Source organism: Anoplopoma fimbria, chromosome 6, assembly GCF_027596085.1.
Source record: "Anoplopoma fimbria isolate UVic2021 breed Golden Eagle Sablefish chromosome 6, Afim_UVic_2022, whole genome shotgun sequence".
Lineage (NCBI taxonomy): Eukaryota > Metazoa > Chordata > Actinopteri > Perciformes > Anoplopomatidae > Anoplopoma > Anoplopoma fimbria.
The window spans coordinates 26,509,207-26,528,688 of NC_072454.1; the positions used below are offsets into that span (position 1 = coordinate 26,509,207).

The window sequence follows — 19,482 nt, forward strand, 5'->3', positions numbered from 1 at the left end:
ACTCTCAAAAAATAGTCCTGCTCATACTGTCCACTTAGAGGACACTTACACACCTGCTACTTGAAATGCTATTTTGTTTGTACTACCCAAAATGTCATACTTACAGAGAAAGTAAAATAAATGTTCAAGACATTGTGTTACTATATTACCTTTATACACTCTTGTTGTCAGTATAAAAATGTCCATCTAATGACTCTCTACCAAAAACAAAGAACAATACACTGAGTCATCCCAGAGCATTGGTCTAATTGAGGTTCACATCTTCCTTGTCATGTGAAAGGGGAATACAGTATGACATCACTTCCAGATGAAATGACATGTATATTTAGTAATGTTTATTTAATGACTAATGACAGTCAAGATGGCAGTGAAGATAACAAAACAGGGATTTGTTCATTTCGTATCGTGCCTTAATTTTGTGGATCATGACATATTGGGTGTGGAAATAATCTGCAAATTGAAATAGCACATGAGCCATTCTTACACAAACACACACACACACACACACACACACACACACACACACACACACACACACACACACACACACACACACACAAACATGTATACATACAATCATGCAACATAAAGCTATGACAACAGCATCACATGGAGCAGATAAAGCAAAGGGTTGAGACAGGTTTTTGTCTGCTCTGTATGAAATACTGTTTAAACAGTGTAGGTGTTCAGACACACACACCACCTGCATGATACAAAGTAAATTCCTGTTTTTGCCACATAATGTCTTTCCGTGCTCTGAAGTAACCTTTCTCCTATTGTGGAGGAAAGGTTCAAATGGGCCTGTAAAGCAACACATCCAAGTGCACATCCGCCTACACACACACATATTCTCTCCTGATATGAATACAAAGAACCCTCTCAGCTTTATAACATAACAACGTCATTTATATTCCTCGACTCATGATTTTTATTTTAAACCTCTGGTATTCAGGGTTGGACCAGATCAGGCCTGCAGATGCTCCTTTGTTTCTTTATGAAGCATCTGTATGCCGAATGATGCAACACAATAAAAAACATGGAAAAGAGTAATGTTTTTTACACATGGCAGTCAAGAAGGCAGTGAAGATAACAAAAACAGGTATTAGTTCATTTTGGATGCATGCCTACATCCTGACATATTGGGTATGGAATTAATCTGCAAATACTCTGTTTTAAAATGAGAGCAGACTTTTTTTCAGTTTTCCTTCAAAATGACAAAATGTAGCCTGCAAAAGATAAGGTTAGGATTGTTTTTAGCCAAGCCAGTCGCCCAAATGCCTTTTGCTACTGAAGCAGATGTTGATCTCTTAATTGGTCAAGTTCAAATTAATAATATTTTTCCTAAATCTTTTTAACCATGATCACTTAATCTGTTTGAAAATTGATTTCTAAAGGTCTAAAGAAATACAGTTATACTTGGCGCTGGTAGTTTTGCTCTTAAAATGCTCACTGGATTAGCCAAGCAGCAACTAAGCCAAAACAGGGAGCACCATACAGAAATTAGCCCAAAGACTTTCATTACCATTTCAACCATTGGCTATGCAAGATGAACTCTGAACTAAAAAAGGTGGAGGCTGTGGTGGAGGAGGCAAAGCTTTGCCAGCAGTATGGTCTGTAACAGCGTTGGTGTATCAAGGATCAGTGAAAAGAGAGTCATATCTTAATGGGATAGTTTTGCTTATTATATTTTTCTTATTTCGCGAATGGGATTACAACTGCATTGCATTGCGCAGCCGTGTGTTGTGCAAATAAAAATAAATTAACCTTGAATCCTTAAAGTGTAAATGGGCTGTACAATAGGACAGTGATGTACCAGACATTCTTACCAAGCACTGGTTTAAGAAGATGGAAAACCACAGCGCCTCACAGCTCCCCTCTATCTACAGCTAAATTCATTTAGCCTAAGTCCATTGTACAGGCTCAAAGGTAATTTTGGGTATCGGTACTTCTTTGTTGGGTTTACTTTGTTGGCAATTGCACATTTACTCCAGACAGACGAGATCCCGGATTTAATGCTGAAATAAAAAAAATTGGTCCATTTGGTGGCGTGAAACATAACATGAAATTTTAAGTTGATATGGCCAACTGTTAGAAAACAATTGCTTATTTACACATCCACTCAAGTGGCGTGATGTTTTTGGTCACACGATGAATGTAAGCTCTATGAGCTCTATTTTGGTGTCCACTAACTAAACCAAAATATCCGTCCCTTCAAATCAGAATCTGAACCAGCTTTATTATGTGAACACATACAAGGAATTTGACTCAGTTTTATGCATCTTTTTAAATGTTCTTATACAGCAATAGGAATAACCGACCAGGAGTTATCCCTTTTACATATAACATTTACGTTTAATAAATTATTTCAGTTTACCAGATTACCAAGATTTACCAAAAACAGCCTTTTCTGTCACAAGGAAATAGTCAATTATTTTGGTGATCTACAAAGGAAAACCTGATCCTGAAAAAGCACTTCTTTCAGAACATTCAAGTAAGAAACTGAATTAATAACACAACAGTTATTTCAAATAGTAAGGGGAGAGCCGGTACGAAAGTAACACAGGACGGGCGTAATGCAGTGATTTTTTCAAGCCCACACGAGTCTGATATGCCAAACTATGTCAGTAGAAGAGCCCACAACAAAAAGGAATTCAGGTTTACACCGTTCTGTTACTTTTGACCCACTCACATGTTACCTTTGTCCGGATTGACCGGGTCAAAAGGAAGAATGGGCAATGTAAATTCAAAGTCAAATTAGACCAAAATCATTCCACATTCGTACAAAATTACACCTGGTTTGGATATTACACACATGTAACAATAATGTGTTTCTGTCTATAATCTTATCTTTTGAAATTATGTTATTTATTTGTGAAAAGTGTTACTTTCATACCGGCTCTCCTCTACTGTAGTCATATATTTATTGTGCATACTATACTTGTTTTAATCTTGTTTTGTGTCTCTTGCTTGTTTACATTGTCCACTCTGCTGCTATAATCCTGCAGATTTCCCTGCTGTGTGACGTAATAAAGGATTATTGTATCTTATCTTATCTTTATGGTAAGCCCTCACACAGGAGTTTATCACGTCGTTGGGGATTCAAATGGGACACCCACAGTGAGCCAATGACCCTGAACCCTTTAGCAAAGTATAAGGCTGTTGGAGGTGTTAAACAGCCAGTCAAGGAGAAAAAAACACTTTAGAATGAATGCCCTCTCCATTGTTTCCTGTTCCTAGAATACAAAAGAGACCCTGGTTAGATTTGAGAATAGCGGAGCACAGTGCGTGCTGTGCAACCTTCATTTTTAACACTGCATTAATTACATGTTTAACCTGACTATGGGATGCTTTCTGACAATACTAACTTGCCTGTGTGGTCTACTTGCTACACTGCAGGTGTACTGTAGGAGGTAACTGCTTTTGTTATTTCGCTGCCACCCTTCATTTATCCAGCAGTCCATGTGGTGATGATGTGAACGGCGGACCAGACCTGTCATACGTCATTATTCAGACAGTGTTCTAGCCAGGACCTTGTATTCTATAATCCCAAATCATCCTGTAAATGTGGGCAGCATGGTTGAGCCTCACATCCCACCGTCTAGATCGCCCACATTCAACCATAAACGGTCAATGCAAAGCATCTTATGAACGTTGATGCATAGAGATGAGCTGCTGATTAATGGTTCTACGGGGAATAACCTGCAACTACCGAAAGGAAGATCACTCCTTCTTTCCCAACTGATTATAATTTCATCAGCTGCTTCACAGATGACCACGAGTGTCTGTAGTTCGGTCTCTCATTTGCGCTGAGGAGTGCAGACAGCACTGATGAAATATTAAGCGAAATTTGATTTTAAGTTTGACATAGTTTACACACTTCTGGTTTGACTGTTTATGAAAAAGAAAATATTTAAGTGCAAAGTAACATTTTATTACGAAGTGAAATTAATTGTGATTTATATAATTACAGATATAATGATGCCTCTCACATTTATTTCTACAATCCGGCTTCAATTCACCACCTCACCATCTGCGTGACCAATTTCCCAGTGTCTCCAGAATCTCTTTCAGACCTGATTGTAAAGCCATCTGAGGCAAATTTGTTATTTGTGATATTGAGCCATATAAATTAATTGAATTGAACAGAGGGTTAAGATGAATATCCTTTCATCTCGTCCTGTGACCCTCAGCACAGGCGCCCCCCATTGTAATGCCCTCTCACCCTGGCTTTTCTCCTTCTATTCAAACCACTTATCATCCCACCACAGCTCAGTCGCCATTCTTAAATAAGCAGACAACACAACCAGAATAAGACTCATAACAATAATGAAGACAGATACAGTGAGCAGTTAGTCCTTGCAACCACTTGGAGCCTTGACAACAACCTATAGCTCAACACATCTAAAACACGAGAACTCCCTATAGATTTCATGCAAAGCGCCCTTACCAAGTCATAATAACAAATGTATGTAGTATGGATTGACTTCCATACAATCCTACAGTTCCCATATTGTAAGCAAAGAATCTTTTTCTAAAACTTAACTGTTTTTCTATACACCTTATATTAGGGGTGTGACGTTCAAAAACGTCACACCCCTAATATATGAACAACGCACACACACCTCTTTGGTCTTCGTCATCCTGCCGTCCTTCTGCAGGCTGCAGATCTGCCTCTGCAGCTGGAGGTTGGTCTCCTGCAGCTGGCCAATCTTCTCTATGAGTTGGCAGATGTGATCCAGGTAACCCAGGCCAGAACCCAGAGGGTTGGAACTCGCCTGCTGTGCCTGGACAAACAATGGTTGTGCAGGTTAGTCAGGATACCAGTAGTAAGAAAAAAGAAAGTCATGGTATTATTCTTGTCGGGTTGGAGAAGCCTCTGAGATTATGAATCCATATTATAAATTGAATTCCAAAGGGCTAGCAGCTCTGTGGAGCAGAAAGACCTGTACTGCACCAATGAAGGGCAAGCGACATTTTCAGAATGACCTGTGGCCCTATATTTGGGGCAAAAGTGAATGAACAACACATCTCTACGATTCAATTGGTCCTGGGTCTGCATTGGAACGTACTGCCTCCTGGTACTGTTCCTCCTATTGGAAGTTAGAATTTCCAGATGAGAATGTTGAGGATTTGACATGAATAAGGATTATTTTGGCTCTTCCAACCTGGTTTGAAATTCATCTGGAACGTCTTGGGCATATCCTCAGATGTCCCTGGTAGAAATGAAGGTGTTGTAACACAATCAACACAAATTTGATTTATGCTAGCTCTGCTACTAAATGGAAACTAAACCAAATTAAAACTGCTAAATCACCAGGAACCCACAGTAGGATGTGTGTTTATGTGTCTGCTCACCCAGGAGCTACAGTTTTTCAGCAATAGAAATATTTATCCAATGATCAATATTCCTAAAATTGTCCCAACAAAAGCAGGATATGAACTTGGGTCTGGTCTTTACCTCCTCTTTTCCTTGCTGCTGACACTGAAACTGCAGTTAGGCAACTGTGAACTGTGATGGAAACACTGGCCAAACAATGGGCCATCAGCCATAACAGGCTGGAGGATTGACATTACTCATTTCCTCTCATGGACAAACCCTGTGTGAATCACAAAGGCTCTTGACCATGAACCCGTTACCACAGGACACTCTATGGAGGCACTTTTTAGTGCCTTGAGCTTTCTTTCACACTTTCATTGTGTCATAGTACATAACAATAGATTCATCATATTTTGGAGATGGGACAAATATGTTCTGCCAATTTACAGCTTAGAAATGTCTTGAAATTTTGACCTGAAATCTATATTTTAAAGGGATAGTTTACCCCAAACCAAATTTTTATATTTTTCTTCTTATGTAGTTGCCTGGCTTTGGAGATATCGCCCCTAGAGATGACTCCAATTTAATAGAGCTAGATGCCGCCCTACTTGTGGTGTTCAAAGCGCCCAAAAAATGTATTTGTGTGTGTAATGTGAAGGGGTCACAAGGAGAAATTAACCAACTCTGTAGACCTCCTAAGCTCTCAGTTTTGGGCACCAAATGCAGTTATCAGGTTCAAAGGGTAATTGTAATATTCATCAGTTCGTTTTCCTTTTTGTTGACTCAACAGAGCCTCTTTACTGCATCCAATCTAGCAGACCTCTAGTGGTTTTTTGGTGGCTAATTAAGATAAGGAAGGGTATTCCTTCCAGGAGATGACTCTCACTTCCTGCGGGGGAAGCTGATGATGAGGGGGAGGGTCTGTAACCAGAATCCATTCTTGCTGAGACAGGCACGTTATCAGGGCTGGGGCAGATCTTATCCATAGACCCACAGAGACCACTGAGTGATCCAAAGCCGGGAAAACGAACTGAGATTCGGAAATGCCCACTTTTGCATGCACAACCTCATTTTAAAATGCAAACAAACATGCACACACCCTGCTGCACTTCCTCTGAGTTTCCTGGATAAAGGGCCAATAATATCTCACACATGGAACAGGCTGAGGTCACCAGTATAGGAAAAGCTACATGTCTGACACAAGAAATTAAGCTATTAACAAGATTTGTTAATACTAGAGTAATGTTTCTGAGGTGAACATTAGTGGCTGAGTCGGTTCAGGAATCCCATTTGTCCTGCTAGTTTTAGGAGGAAGAAAATTAAGCCTTGTGAGTGGAAGAAAGCCAGGAGAAATTTATATCTGTTATGTGTTTTCATCTGACGGTCAATAATATGCTGCAGCTAAGGGTGGTCTGAAGCCTAAACATCAAGATCTTAACACAGACTAAAAGTGACAATACTGCTCACTGACAAGAAATAAAGTGTGAATGGACAGGAAGGGAAAATAACTCCTGTCATCACGTGGTATATGTGGAAGATCTGCATTATTTAATAGGTTAGTTGACCAATGGCAATGTCTCAACATCATTAGAGGATTTCACCAAATTCCTGAAAATCACTGAGAACTTACAGTTCTAACAGTTCTGAATAGAGTCAACAGCCATGCTTGCAGTCCTGGGAAGCTGTATTTAGATAGGGGCGTGGCTTATGTGTTTGTGACACGACACGGAAGGAAACTGTTTGTTCTAAACAACAATGCCGATTCCTGAAGAGATTAGCATCCATACTATCAGAACTGGGGAGTATTTAATGGAAAGAAGAGAAATGAATCAGACTGAAGGATTTCCTAGAAGGAAAAGATGATCCTCTCATCTCCATCAGAAAGAGTTTGAGTGACAGATGGTTCATCAAATCAACTGCTATGTATTTTTGAAGGTGCCTTTTATGACAGTTAATGCAGATATTTGTTAACCGAAGTGGTTAACAACAAATGAGAGCCAGAGCTACACAGTAGCTAGAGACAGATTTGGGTGATGCCAAAACTCATAAGTGTTCTCTGCAAGACCACATTCAGATGGTTCCCCATAGGACCTTTACCATAAAAATACTGCTTTGACCTTAACGGTCAGGTTATTCATGTAGCCTATAATATGACAACCATAGAGCCAAAGAACTAAAGTCTTTTATTTTGAAGTTGACTTTATATCTGTATGGCTGAAGAGACTCTCTCTCTGTTCAGGTGGGATAAATGTTTTTGAGCGAGCAATTTTATTCACTTTGGTGGTTGGTTGGTTGGTTGGTTGGTTGGTTGGTTGGTTGGTTGGTTGCTAGGATTGCCTTATTTTTGTGTGAAAATTTGTACAATATCTGTTTTTATTTATTTTTCCCTCACAAATTTAAAATAAGAGCATGATAATACAATAACATCCAAGGTCACTGTGTAAACTGAGGCCTTCTCTGACCCTCGCTTTCACTCACTATCTGCCTCCAAAGTGCTTTTCTAAACATGACAGTGTTGGAAAGGAATGAAGCACCAGATGTGTGGAGCATCCAGATAGGGAGGAAGGTACGAGCCGAGCACGTACGCTGCTTCCCCCCACCAGACCCCCGTCTTTCAACACACAGATAGTGTTTCTGCCTCACCTCCCTGCTGTATATCTTTCAAAGCAGTCAGGCAGCAACGGAGGACACTGTGTGCTGGAGTCGTCCTTCTGTCCAGTGTTACTTTTGGCACCTGACTTTGATTTGGTTTTGATCCTTTGATGAAAATGTATACTATGTTTGTCACATTTTTGTAGTTTTATTATTGTTTCGTTGGTATAGTACTCAGCAAAAAGAAAAAGATGTCATTTCATTTCTACCAAAACTTGGCTCTTTAACTTTTCATGTCCTTTACGCATTCTCAGTGTACAGCTGTTGCCATCCTTGATATCCTTGTACAGCTATTATTGTTCATTGTTCTCTTCCAGAAAGTGGAAAAGATGTGTAGCTGTTACAGGTACAGGGTTGTACAACTGCAGTTTTTTCAAATGCAACTTGTGATTATTAACATAGAGTAGCATTATGGGAATATTTGATTGTACTATATACTGCATTCAATTCAATCTGACAATTTGGACATTGAAAAGAGCAGTGTGTAGGATTTAAAGGGGGATTAATTGGCAGAAATGGAATATAATATGCAGAAATATTTTTTCATAAGTGTATAATGACCTGAAACTAAGAACAGTTGTATTTTTGTTAGCCATTTATATCTACGTGTGATTTACATGGATTCAGCTTGTTTCTACAGTAGCCCAGTGCTAAATTATTAAAAACTGTAGTATTAATAAGCTCCAATGATACTGTTTTTTTTATTGTCACTTTTTAATATTTTTGTGTAATTTATTACACCAAAACAGTAAAGAGGGAGGAGGAGAGAGGGAGGAGGAATGACTCATACTATATGATGTGTTTCTTTATGAATTTCACTCATAAATGTTGTTCATTCTTTTGACATTTAATATTAATTTTCTGTGATATACTAATGACGTTATGTAGTGACATTGCTGTTGTAATGCTGTTGCTGCTCTAGAAACAATAATAGGTTATTTCTTAATTATAAATAACTTATAATCCTGTTCTTAACTGATTTGTTTTTAAAAGCAATTCTTTAGTCACGAAGAAAAGCACAGGTTTGAAAAGATTAGCTCCTAGTAAAAACCTACTAGGAGCTACCACTGACCAACCACGGGTATTTGGAGAGTTGGGAGTGAGACTGGGTTGGATATGCAGATAAACAGGTCCATATGATCACTGTTACTAGCAGATGTTGGAAACATGACAGCAATTCACTCACTGAAATCATCAACATTTGAGCATTAAGACTTGCAGAGCTTATAGAATCCATTCTTGTTGTATTTAAAGTCAGACAGACGAACAGAGTAGAAGAGACAAGGCTCGTGGGTAAATACAGAGAAAGTGTCCAAAGAAAAATCCAATATCCCTGAACAGAGTTTTCATTTAGCAAGGATAGGAATTACATTATTAGCTGTGGTGACAAGTGATGATGACCATGGGGGCCACACCAGCTTACTGCCTGTCAGCAATGTACCCCTAGAGTCCGTCATGCTGGGCCCCTAAAAGCCATTGCCACACGCCATTACCTCACAGAGGCTCCAGGGACCTATCAAAGAGCCTTTATCCGGGTAAATATGTGAGTACACGTATTTGATGTATCCAGGTAAGCCGCCAAGCTCTGGGCTTCGGAAAACAGGGGGGCAGGGGTTTGGATGAGAGAGGAGCAGGTGGTCAGAGACAGTATCGCTATAAAAATCTCCAGTCCCCCTGCACAGATGAACAGGTGCTGCATGACATGCGAGTCAGTGAAAAACTGTAACGCATGCCCTCCCCACCTTACTGCCTCTGTCTGAGTGTAAACCGGCTCTCATGTTATGGTTTGCCCTATGTGCCAGCAACAATAAAAGCCTCCTCCCCAGAAGGGCCTTTGAGATTGACATTGTTTTTAAAGATCTTGAGGAGGAGACTAGAGGGTGTGGTGGACAACTACTGGATGGATTGCCATGAACCCTAGGACCAGGGCTGCCTACGGTGGGGCCCAGTGCACCGTGAGGTTCTAATTGACTTGCCAGATGTATCTAGCAAAAGATAACAATGATTTTAAAACATAAAATGAATCTCTGTTTAAGCTGATGTTTAAATAGGCAGGTTCCCTAATGATCCATTACTTTTCATGATCTGAGCAGCCGGAGTGACACACACGCAGGAAGTCAGATGGGGCATGTGAGTAAGAAAAAAAACAGGCAGTCAGAGAAAGTGGCACACCGACAAAAGGCATTTTAATTAGGTAAACCTTGGATCCTGGTACTGTTTTTCATCTTTACAACTATCGCAGGGCTCATTGAAAACATGCCTGTTCAGAACGGGCTAATGTTTGGCCTGAGGTGTTGCTGCTTACAGCTTTCTGGAGAAACCATGAAGTAGTTGCATCCCACGCAGTCAGAAACACCCATGAAATACACTTCAGGGCAGACTTTACTGTTAGTTAACCTGAATCTGGGGCCCTTTAGTTGGGGCCCCAGGTTCAGGTTAACTAACCTTCAGTTATAGATTTATTATACAGTTTAGATATAAAAAATACTGAAATATGTCACTATAACTCTTTGTACAGTCAAAATAACTAACCAAAATAACAAAAGACACTCAAGGCACTTAAAAAATATGCAACTCGACTGTATACTACTTACTGTTTACGTCTACTTCAGAGGAAAACATTTACCTGACAATAGAAAAGTTGCTGGTTATGTTGCCGATTCAGATTTGACACAAGTAAATATGATGCATTATTATTCATTAAACTATCCATCATCATATTAGAATTGAAAGCTCCACCACGTCAAGAAGATTTAAGTACATCATGATGATAATGTCTCTCTGTCACTCTTCACTTGAAGTGAAAATTTTAGTTCTTTTTTTAGAGTTTAACTAAAAATAGTTCAACTCTTCATAGTTAATTGTTTTACTTTAGAAAAAGAGGTTGTGGTTACTCCCAGTCAGATTTATCGGTGAAATACATTTTGCTGTGGTTTTGCTTGATATCCATATAGGTGTATTAGTCTCTGGCTTTGGCATAACCACCGCAGTTTTAAAGTAGAGCATGGATTCAATGAGTGGAGGTATTTTGCCGGCGATAAAGTGATAAGTTAGTAGGGCAAAAAAGTATTATGTAATGTTATTATGAATTATTATTATTATTATTATAATTATAATTATGTAGTATTCAAACTGTTAAAAATGTCTTTAAAAACAATATTCTCTTTTGGGAGAGAAGATTGTTACTTAGGTGCTTTAAACCTTTTGTGAGTATCATCTCCACCATTTGTTCACCTCCTGTGAACAGCAGGCATTCAAATGAAAACTTTAAGGCTGTTACAGGTTCTAACTCTTCATAGCTGCCGGCTATTTTAAAGACAGTCTGAAGGCCTGACAGTGATGTGATCAGCAACATCAAACAGCTGATTATGACTTTGCAGCTTCCACAGCTGTCAGGTGTGGAAGCTCTCTCGGTAGAGCTCACTTTGTTCTACCATTTTGGATGTGAACAGGAAAATAACTCTTTTTTTTCCTGTAACATGCCCCTGGGGTTCCTTATGAATGAGTACAGTGTCTCTTTTATCATGCCACTGGCACTGGAATAGGTCATGCAAAGGACGGCGTCAGTGCTTTTTACACTGTCTAGTTCTGCTACAAAAGTTACAACAACATCTGAAGATCTAAGGACCTCCATGAGTCAATCATACCTATAACTGCACGCTAGAAAATGTAGGACCATATTTATGTTGCAGTGATAGAATTACCTGGTGACACAGAGGAAAATAATTTGAAACAAGAGATAATGACAGAGGACATTAAATATCTTTGTTGCTTACCCAAAAGGGAGGAACCTTAACTGTCCATATTCAACAGGTTTTCAAAGCACAGCTCACACAGGAAATGTCTTGACCAACATGAATGCAAAAAGGTTAATAACTAATAAATTCTGAGATCAGTCAGAAACTGAATTATCATGTTACTGCCAGGTGGCAGCCTCCGGTTCTGCCAAGTGAAACCAATGCGGAAGTGTCTTAAAATTTGCATTCTCTCTACTGACCAGCAGGGGGCGACTCCTCTGGATGTAAAAAAAAAAGTATGATTGTATAGAAGTCTATGAAGAATGACTCTTCTTCTCTCTTTATTTATTCCCTCAGTAAACATTGTAAACATGAGTTTATGGTCTCAATCTCTAGTTCCAAGTCTTCTTCAATACAGCATGATGTTCATTTAGTAAATCATGGTCCATTTAGAGTCAAATAGACCATATTGCCGCTACCAGAGCCGTATACAGAGTCTCTACATCACTCCTCCACATTCCAAATATGGTAACTTTGGTTCATTGGCTGCAAAAAACAACAACGTAATCCAAGATGGCGATAGCAAAATTGCCAATTTTAAGGCTTCAACAACAAACAAATTGGTGACATCCCAATGACTATGTCCACTTCTTATATCCTGTCTATGGTTATTGCCCATAGTTCTTTTATAACCAAAACTAAAGGATCGTAACAAAATGTGTTAATGTTACCTCTGTTGCTAGCTAACATCTGTACAGTTTGTACACATGCTCTTTTTGGTGAATGAGTAGACTGCCCAAACAATCAGCGGCCAGATTCACCCAATTGAAGCCAGGCAACAATTTGCTATACATTCAGTCTGAGCACTCCTTAAAGAGACAGTGTGTAGGATTTAGTGGAATTTAGAATCATGGGCGTGTCTACGTGTTGACAAGGCTCCGGCAAGGGCTGACCTACACTACTGCCTAACTTTAATTTGATTTTACTGTATTGCATGACTAATGCAAACATGACATTTCATTTGATATATTTATTGATATATTTGATGACAGACACCCAGGAGCTATTAGTAGAAATCCTCTGACAAGCCAAATCTGTTAGTCCTTTTATTGTTTTTACACTGTAAGGTGTCTTTGAGTTTGTGAAAGGCACTTTCAAATTTTAATTAATTTCAATGTATTATGATTAGTGTAACAATATTATGAATACTTCCCTTATCATCTTTAATTTTTTATTTTATATTCTATATTTTATAACTGGTTTACTTATTGCTGACCTAGCCTGTTTTCTTGTCCAACACATTGTCTTGTATGGTTGGCCCTCTGTGTGCCAGTGTGTGGTTTGTCCGTTCTGGGCTACTGTAGAAACATTATGGACCCACTCCCTATGTAGATATGAAGGGCTCATTTCAAGCTAATAAAACACAACCATTCTTAGTTTCAGGTCATTATACACTAAAGAAAACATAGTTATTCAGATGATATTGCATTTGTAGAAAATCCCCTAAAATGCTAACCACTGGCCGGGTTTCATCTGCTACATGTACATGTAAAGCTTCTTCTGTGACATTAGATTTGCAAAAGTTTGACTGTAACATTTTTTCCGAAAATGTTTTGTCGACCAGAAAGAGGCAAGGAACTCAAGGAAGAGCTGAAGGCCGTGGCTATAGGGAGAAGGACATCTATGTTACCTCGCTTAGCCTTATCCCATATAAAGTGCAGAACATGGAGGAAGGAGTGGTGGATGTTTGGACATGATCTTCTTCTTACCTCACTCAGCCTGCAGCATTCGTCCATATACTCTTCCAGGCTGTCACTGGTGGCACTCCTCCTTATAGGCTCTGATTCAAAGTTATTGGCCGTCATGTCATCGCTGGCTCCTTCTAAGCATGTCCTTTCAGTAACAACATAGTTTTCCTCGAGCTGCCCAGACATCTCCTTATCTTCTTCAGGGCTGATTCCTGAAGCCAGGCACTGGTCCGTGTCCACTCCCTCACCTATGTGCAGTTTCACACTCACAGCTGAATTGAGTTCCTCTGAGTGTATGAATACATTATCCTGAGTATCAACTGCCATACTCAGACTATTATCCACTACATCCTGTGCCTGTTTAATCTCAGAGCTCTCTGCATATGTGATTTGTTCATCAGGGAGAGTGGCAGGGTCAGAGTTCAGGTTGCAGGAGTTGCAGGAGGACTCCCGACTGTGGACCATGAAGCTCTGCTCAGAGCCTGTCTGGGTGGACGGAGAGCAAGCGCCACTGGGCAGCTCCACTCCAGAGTCGTCCGACTCAAACTTGTATAACCTCTGCAGCTGAGATTCTGAGAAAATGGCAGACAGGTAGTCTGAGCCGGACTCCATACGAGGCTGCCCGGACATGTCATCAAGATGGGAATTCCCGTCAGAGGTTTTGGTGTGGTCCAAGATGTCCTGCTCTGAAACCGACACTGTTGAGATGGTGGAATCTGAGTCGTCGACCATCAGGAGCCTCTCATGGAAGTTGCTGAAGAGCTTCATTTTGGTCAGAACAACCTCACTGTCCAGAACCGCATCTCTGTCTCCTTTCCCTGTTTAACAAACAAAGAAATATAGATTTATTTTAGAAGCCCCAATTTCAAAAGGTCGCTAAATAATAAGTTGTTTGTAATTGCTTAAGAGTTTTCTGATCCCATTAATTCATTGGCATAAAGACATTGCCTTCAAAACTGTTCCAACACTGCAACTAAATGAAAAGCTTTTTTGATACCACACAGCAATGGTTAAGGCTTGGTTAGGTTTAGTGAGAGGAACAGCTCCTTCCTATCTCCAGGCCTTGGTCAAGCCCTACACCCCCGCCCGACCACTCCTCTCTGCTGCCTCGGGGTGACTGGTTGCCCCGTCGCTCAGAGGTCCCTGCGGCCGATCCACCCGGTCACAGCTTCTTTCTGTCCTGGCCCCTCAGTGGAGGAATGAACTCCCCACTGACGTCAGGACAGCAGAGTCACTGCCCATCTTTAGGCGCAGGCTGAAAACTCACCTCTTCAAGAAGTACTACTGGTGACTAGTAGTTCTCTTGAATACCTATGTTGAATACACTTATTGTAAGTCGCTTTGGATAAAAGTGTCTGCTAAATGACTGTAATGTAATGTAATGTAATGTTTAGGCACAAGGAAATCTTTGGTTAGGGAAAGAGCATGGTTTGTGTTGAAATAACTACTTGATTAGGGTTTTTAGACCTTCACCATATTGGTAAAGATTTGCAAACATTTGTGGTCAGAGTTGAAAGAAACCAGCACTGACTGACGGTGTAAAACATGAAACAACCGCTAGAGGCCTTACCTGAATTATTGGGCCTTTGCTGAAAGGAGGGTCGCGGCAGTTTTTCTTGGGAGGACAGTGTCCCCCATCTGCATACCTGGGCCGCCAGTGTGTTTTCACACAGGGTGAAATGTCTCTGATATCCCTCAAAGGAAACTAAAGACCTTGAAATACTTGAGGTTAAGCCAAGGTGTAGCTTAGGGATGACAGAGGGTGCCAACAACCAAATTATATAAAACCTGGCTGATGTTCAACTATAATTCATTGTAAGGGTATTTTCAGAACAAAATGACAGACTGTATAAGCACAGGTATTTCAACCATTCTGTCAGCATCAGTTGGCTACTTCTAGAATTGATCCAGTCTTTGATTATGAATGGACCATACGAACCTTCCAAAAAGTACATCTATAGTGATAAGACTGAATGCTTTCAGGCTGCTGTTTCTGTAATCCTGCATTCTATACAATGTGTCAGTGTCCCCTACCTGTCCAGCTTTGATCTGAAGCTCCAGTTGAGACCATTACACGAGGCAGTCATATGTGTCCTCTCCTCTTTCTCACTGTGGGGAATTTGATATGTCTCTCTGTCAATCAAATGGACATTTGTGCCTACCTTCTAACCTTTGAATTTTAAGAGAAAGGATTAAAAGGATTCCTTCGTTCCCAAGGAAAATGCAGGGGCCCTGATTAAGCTCAGAGGTTGTTATGGCTGTGAAGTAAAAAGCCTGAAATAAAACTGCAGCTAAGCACCATTTGGAAGAATATAATTCCAGAGTGCTATATCACACCTCAACAATAATGGAGGTCAGGCGACTTCCTGCAGCATGAATTGGAGATCTTGGCGGGGCCAATATGAGATTAAAAGTTCTTTGAAGTGGTAAATCCGAGGCTTTTATCCTCTCTGAGTGGAACTCTGGGGGAGGGAGTCCTTGGAGGGGATTTTTTTCCCAAAGCATGTTGTGAGAATTTGAATGAAAGTGAAAGTCTTTGGTGTATTGATAATAGGCTGAGCAAAAGCAAAGGTAGAACTGCAGCGTGTATGTGTGGTTTAGATGATCCAGAGGGGATGTTGTGAATTTGAAGGGTGGAGGCCTCTGATGCATGATGAATGATCCACAAGTGATAGAAACAGGATGTAAGCTGAAAGGAACTCACTGGGTTTTCAACTTTGACCATCACTAAAAGTCATAAAATGAAAAATATCTGTAAAATGGATTAATACAAAACAATGCAAAACTTGCTTTTGATGTAAAAAGTATCAAATTGTTGAAAAAAAGGGAAGCTCAGGTTTATTTACAGAAGATTTCCCTCAGAAAACTCTACAAAACAGCAACACACCCACATTTCTTTTGCCATGTTGATGTAACATTTTCCTGGAAAATGAAATGTTTTTGTAACCCTGATGTTGAAAAGGAGCAGCTCTGCCAAAACACTGATAATATAGTGTTTGGTTGTGCCATATCAGATTCTAAAGGCTCTGAACCAGGTCTCTTCCCATATTAAACAGAGTCTCTGTTTTCCTCTGTGATTCAACACAAAAACAAAGAGCCTGGCCATTATTTTAAAGTGCACTTTCCCTGTTTTTACAGTGTTCATATGGTCAGAATGTAGCAAACTCAACTCTTCAAAATACAAATGAACACAACAAATTATGCACATCATCAAATAATGTATCACTCTCCTCCAAAAACAATAGCATCAGTTCTTTATTCAAATGACACATTTACCTGCCTTATGAATGATGACTGTCAGGACAATATGTTAATGATAGATTCTATGAGAATTTTTTAAAACTCGAACTACAATATTTCCTTAACTTTAACAGAGTTGTTTACATGCTCCAACTGGATCACATCGTGACCTCATCAAGGCAGTGACTTACTATGACCTTTCTGTTTGACTTCAAAACTGTACGGTCAAGCCTTAAGTGTGTTTTAAAATACTCTACCAATGACTCTTCAACATTGGGTCTGCTCTTGTTGTTTGAGTCTGCCACAAACTGATTATGAAACATGCAGAATTGTTTTGTTTTTTTTATTGCTCAACTCAAGCTTGATTCCCAAAACAACTTCTGTTCTGTGTAGACTAAAAAACTAATTTCCTGTTTTTGCCAAACGCTAGGAAAAATAGAAGAATGTGTACAGCAATTTATTTTATTTCCTCAGCAGGTCACCTCTGAGGCGTATTGTTTTCCTCACTGACCTCACTGTATTGAGTGAAGCCCATTGTGTGTTTCTGTCTGTGGTAGCCTAAATCAGTGTTGACTGTCTCTTGAGCAATACCTCTGACCAGAAAGTGATTTAAAATGATAAGAGTGAACAGCAATGCAAACAGTAGTCATGAAATGACACAGGCATAAATAATCCATGAGATTATATAAAAACATTCATTTTAGATCCCTGCTGTTTTTTCTAGAACTCCTCTGCTTGACATTTATTCCTGATGTTTCTCAGTTTTTTCAGATGAGTGTCAGATCATCAAAGTAGGAAAATAATGAATTCCTTTCAATACTGCAGTCAGAGGATTAGCTCACAGAGGCAACCTAATAAGTAGTGAATTTCAGCTATGGAGAACTGTAACATGTTAATTCTTACAAACTTTCAAATTTATAATTTTTTTAGCTCTCAAATTGAGTAAGCTATAATCATATCTGTGTTTCACCATCCAGTTTAATACACAGTCCCTCTTCTGGAGTATAAACTGCTTTTTATTTATCTGCCTTTGGGCCAACATAAAGGTATTACAATGAGCAAAGCAAAGAGCAAGTACATCGAGCAGCCATTATTGAAAGTTACGTGGTGTAAAAACAAGTATAAGGTGTGCAAAAGTACATAAAGGGTAGGAGGGAGTAAGGTCAAACAAACAGAGGACTTTCACCCAGGATACCGCTGAACGTGCATCATATGAAACCAAAAGCAAACGTTGGGGTCATGCTTGCTACTTAACATTACCTAAGGCAGAGTAATTTATTTTACTATTGCTAGTTATGTTGTGATGGTTGTTAATATGTTACGTTTTTATTTTAGCACGAACCGTTTTTCTAACCTTAACCAAATTAACCAAACCTTAACCTAACCAATTGTTTCACAACATCATCCACATGGCATTGTGTTTCTGTCAGCGTGACACAAGGTCAGTTTGAAACATATTTATGATATGTTTGCTTGATTCAGAAACATTGACATTCAAAGTATCCTTTGTTAACCTAAGTCCAGTTATATATGTAGAGCTAAATCACCAATATACAATATGATTGTATGAACTAAAGACTGCGTTCTCAGGGTTGAACTGTACTATCAAACTGTAGACAAGACTGTAAACTGAGGAGAGATAGAAGGATGTAATGCCCATGTCCAGTCTTCAAGCAGCAGCTCCTGAATCTTTCATAATTGGCCGTATGTATACATGACAAGACAGGATACAGTCAGCTGTGTAATCAGTGTGTCAAGAGATATGCTGAGGTTCACACACAGGAATCAAGAAGGTCACGGTGCAGCAGTGATGGCATGTAGTACATGAACTGCCATGTACTGTAGGACGGCATGGAGAGTAAATAAAGAGCTTTACTCAGATAGGTTTGGTATTTTATTTTTCAATAGAAAGAATTAAAGGGTTAGGGTTAACCCTAACCAACTCCATATACAGTACCAGTCAAAAGTTTGGACACACCTTCTCATTCAATGGTTTTTCTTAATTTAAAAAAAAAAAATTCTACATTGTAGATTAATATTGAAGACATCCAAACTATGAAGGAATGTGGTAAACAAACAAATGCTCAACAAACCAGAATATGTTTTATATTTTAGATTCTTCAAAGTCGTTGAATGAGAAGGTGTGTCCAAACTTTTGACTGGTACTGTATATATACTGTAGATATAGATATAGATATTCAATTCAGTTTATTTTGTATAGCCCAGAATCACAAATTACAAATTTGCCTCAGAGGGCTTTACAATCTGTACACATGATATAGATATAGATCCATCAATGCAGGGTTACTTGTGGTTCCTAGAGTATGTAAAAGTAGGATGGGAGCCAGAGCCTTCAGTTATCAGGCTTCTCTTCTGTGGAACCAGGTTCCAGCTTCAGTCCGGGGGGCAGACACATCACCACTTTTATGAGCAGGCTTAAGACCTTCCTTTTTGATAGCGCTTATAGTTAGGGCTGGTTCAGGTTGGCCTTGGTCCAGCCCCTAGATATGCTGCTATATGCCTAGACAGCCGGGGACTACCTAGGATACGCTGAGCTCCTCTCTCCTCTTCTCTCCCTCCATCTTTATGTATTAATCTCCTATTTATGCACATTATTGATTTTGCTTCTTCCCCGGAGTCCTTGAGCTTTCTCGCCACGCAGGTTCCCAGGAATCGGGGGGAATCAGTCCATATATTAGGACTGTCATCGTGCCACCTACTGAGGCCTTGCTAAACCCACTGCTACTACTACTATTAGTATTAGTCACATTACTATTATTATTGCCTG

General features: G+C 39.6%; 1 protein-coding gene across 1 annotated transcript in view; it reads right to left on the bottom strand.

Moving 5' to 3' along the window:
- si:ch211-250c4.3 (uncharacterized protein LOC100535981 homolog) overlaps positions 1-19,482 on the bottom strand; it is a 41,334-nt gene that overhangs the window by 11,048 nt on the left and 10,804 nt on the right. Inside the window, exons 2-3 of the mRNA XM_054600489.1 lie at positions 13,476-14,272; positions 4,623-4,784 (exon numbers count right to left, since the gene is read on the bottom strand). Coding sequence (XP_054456464.1) covers positions 4,623-4,784; positions 13,476-14,272 — 959 coding nt within the window. The remainder of the gene's footprint in view (positions 1-4,622; positions 4,785-13,475; positions 14,273-19,482) is intronic.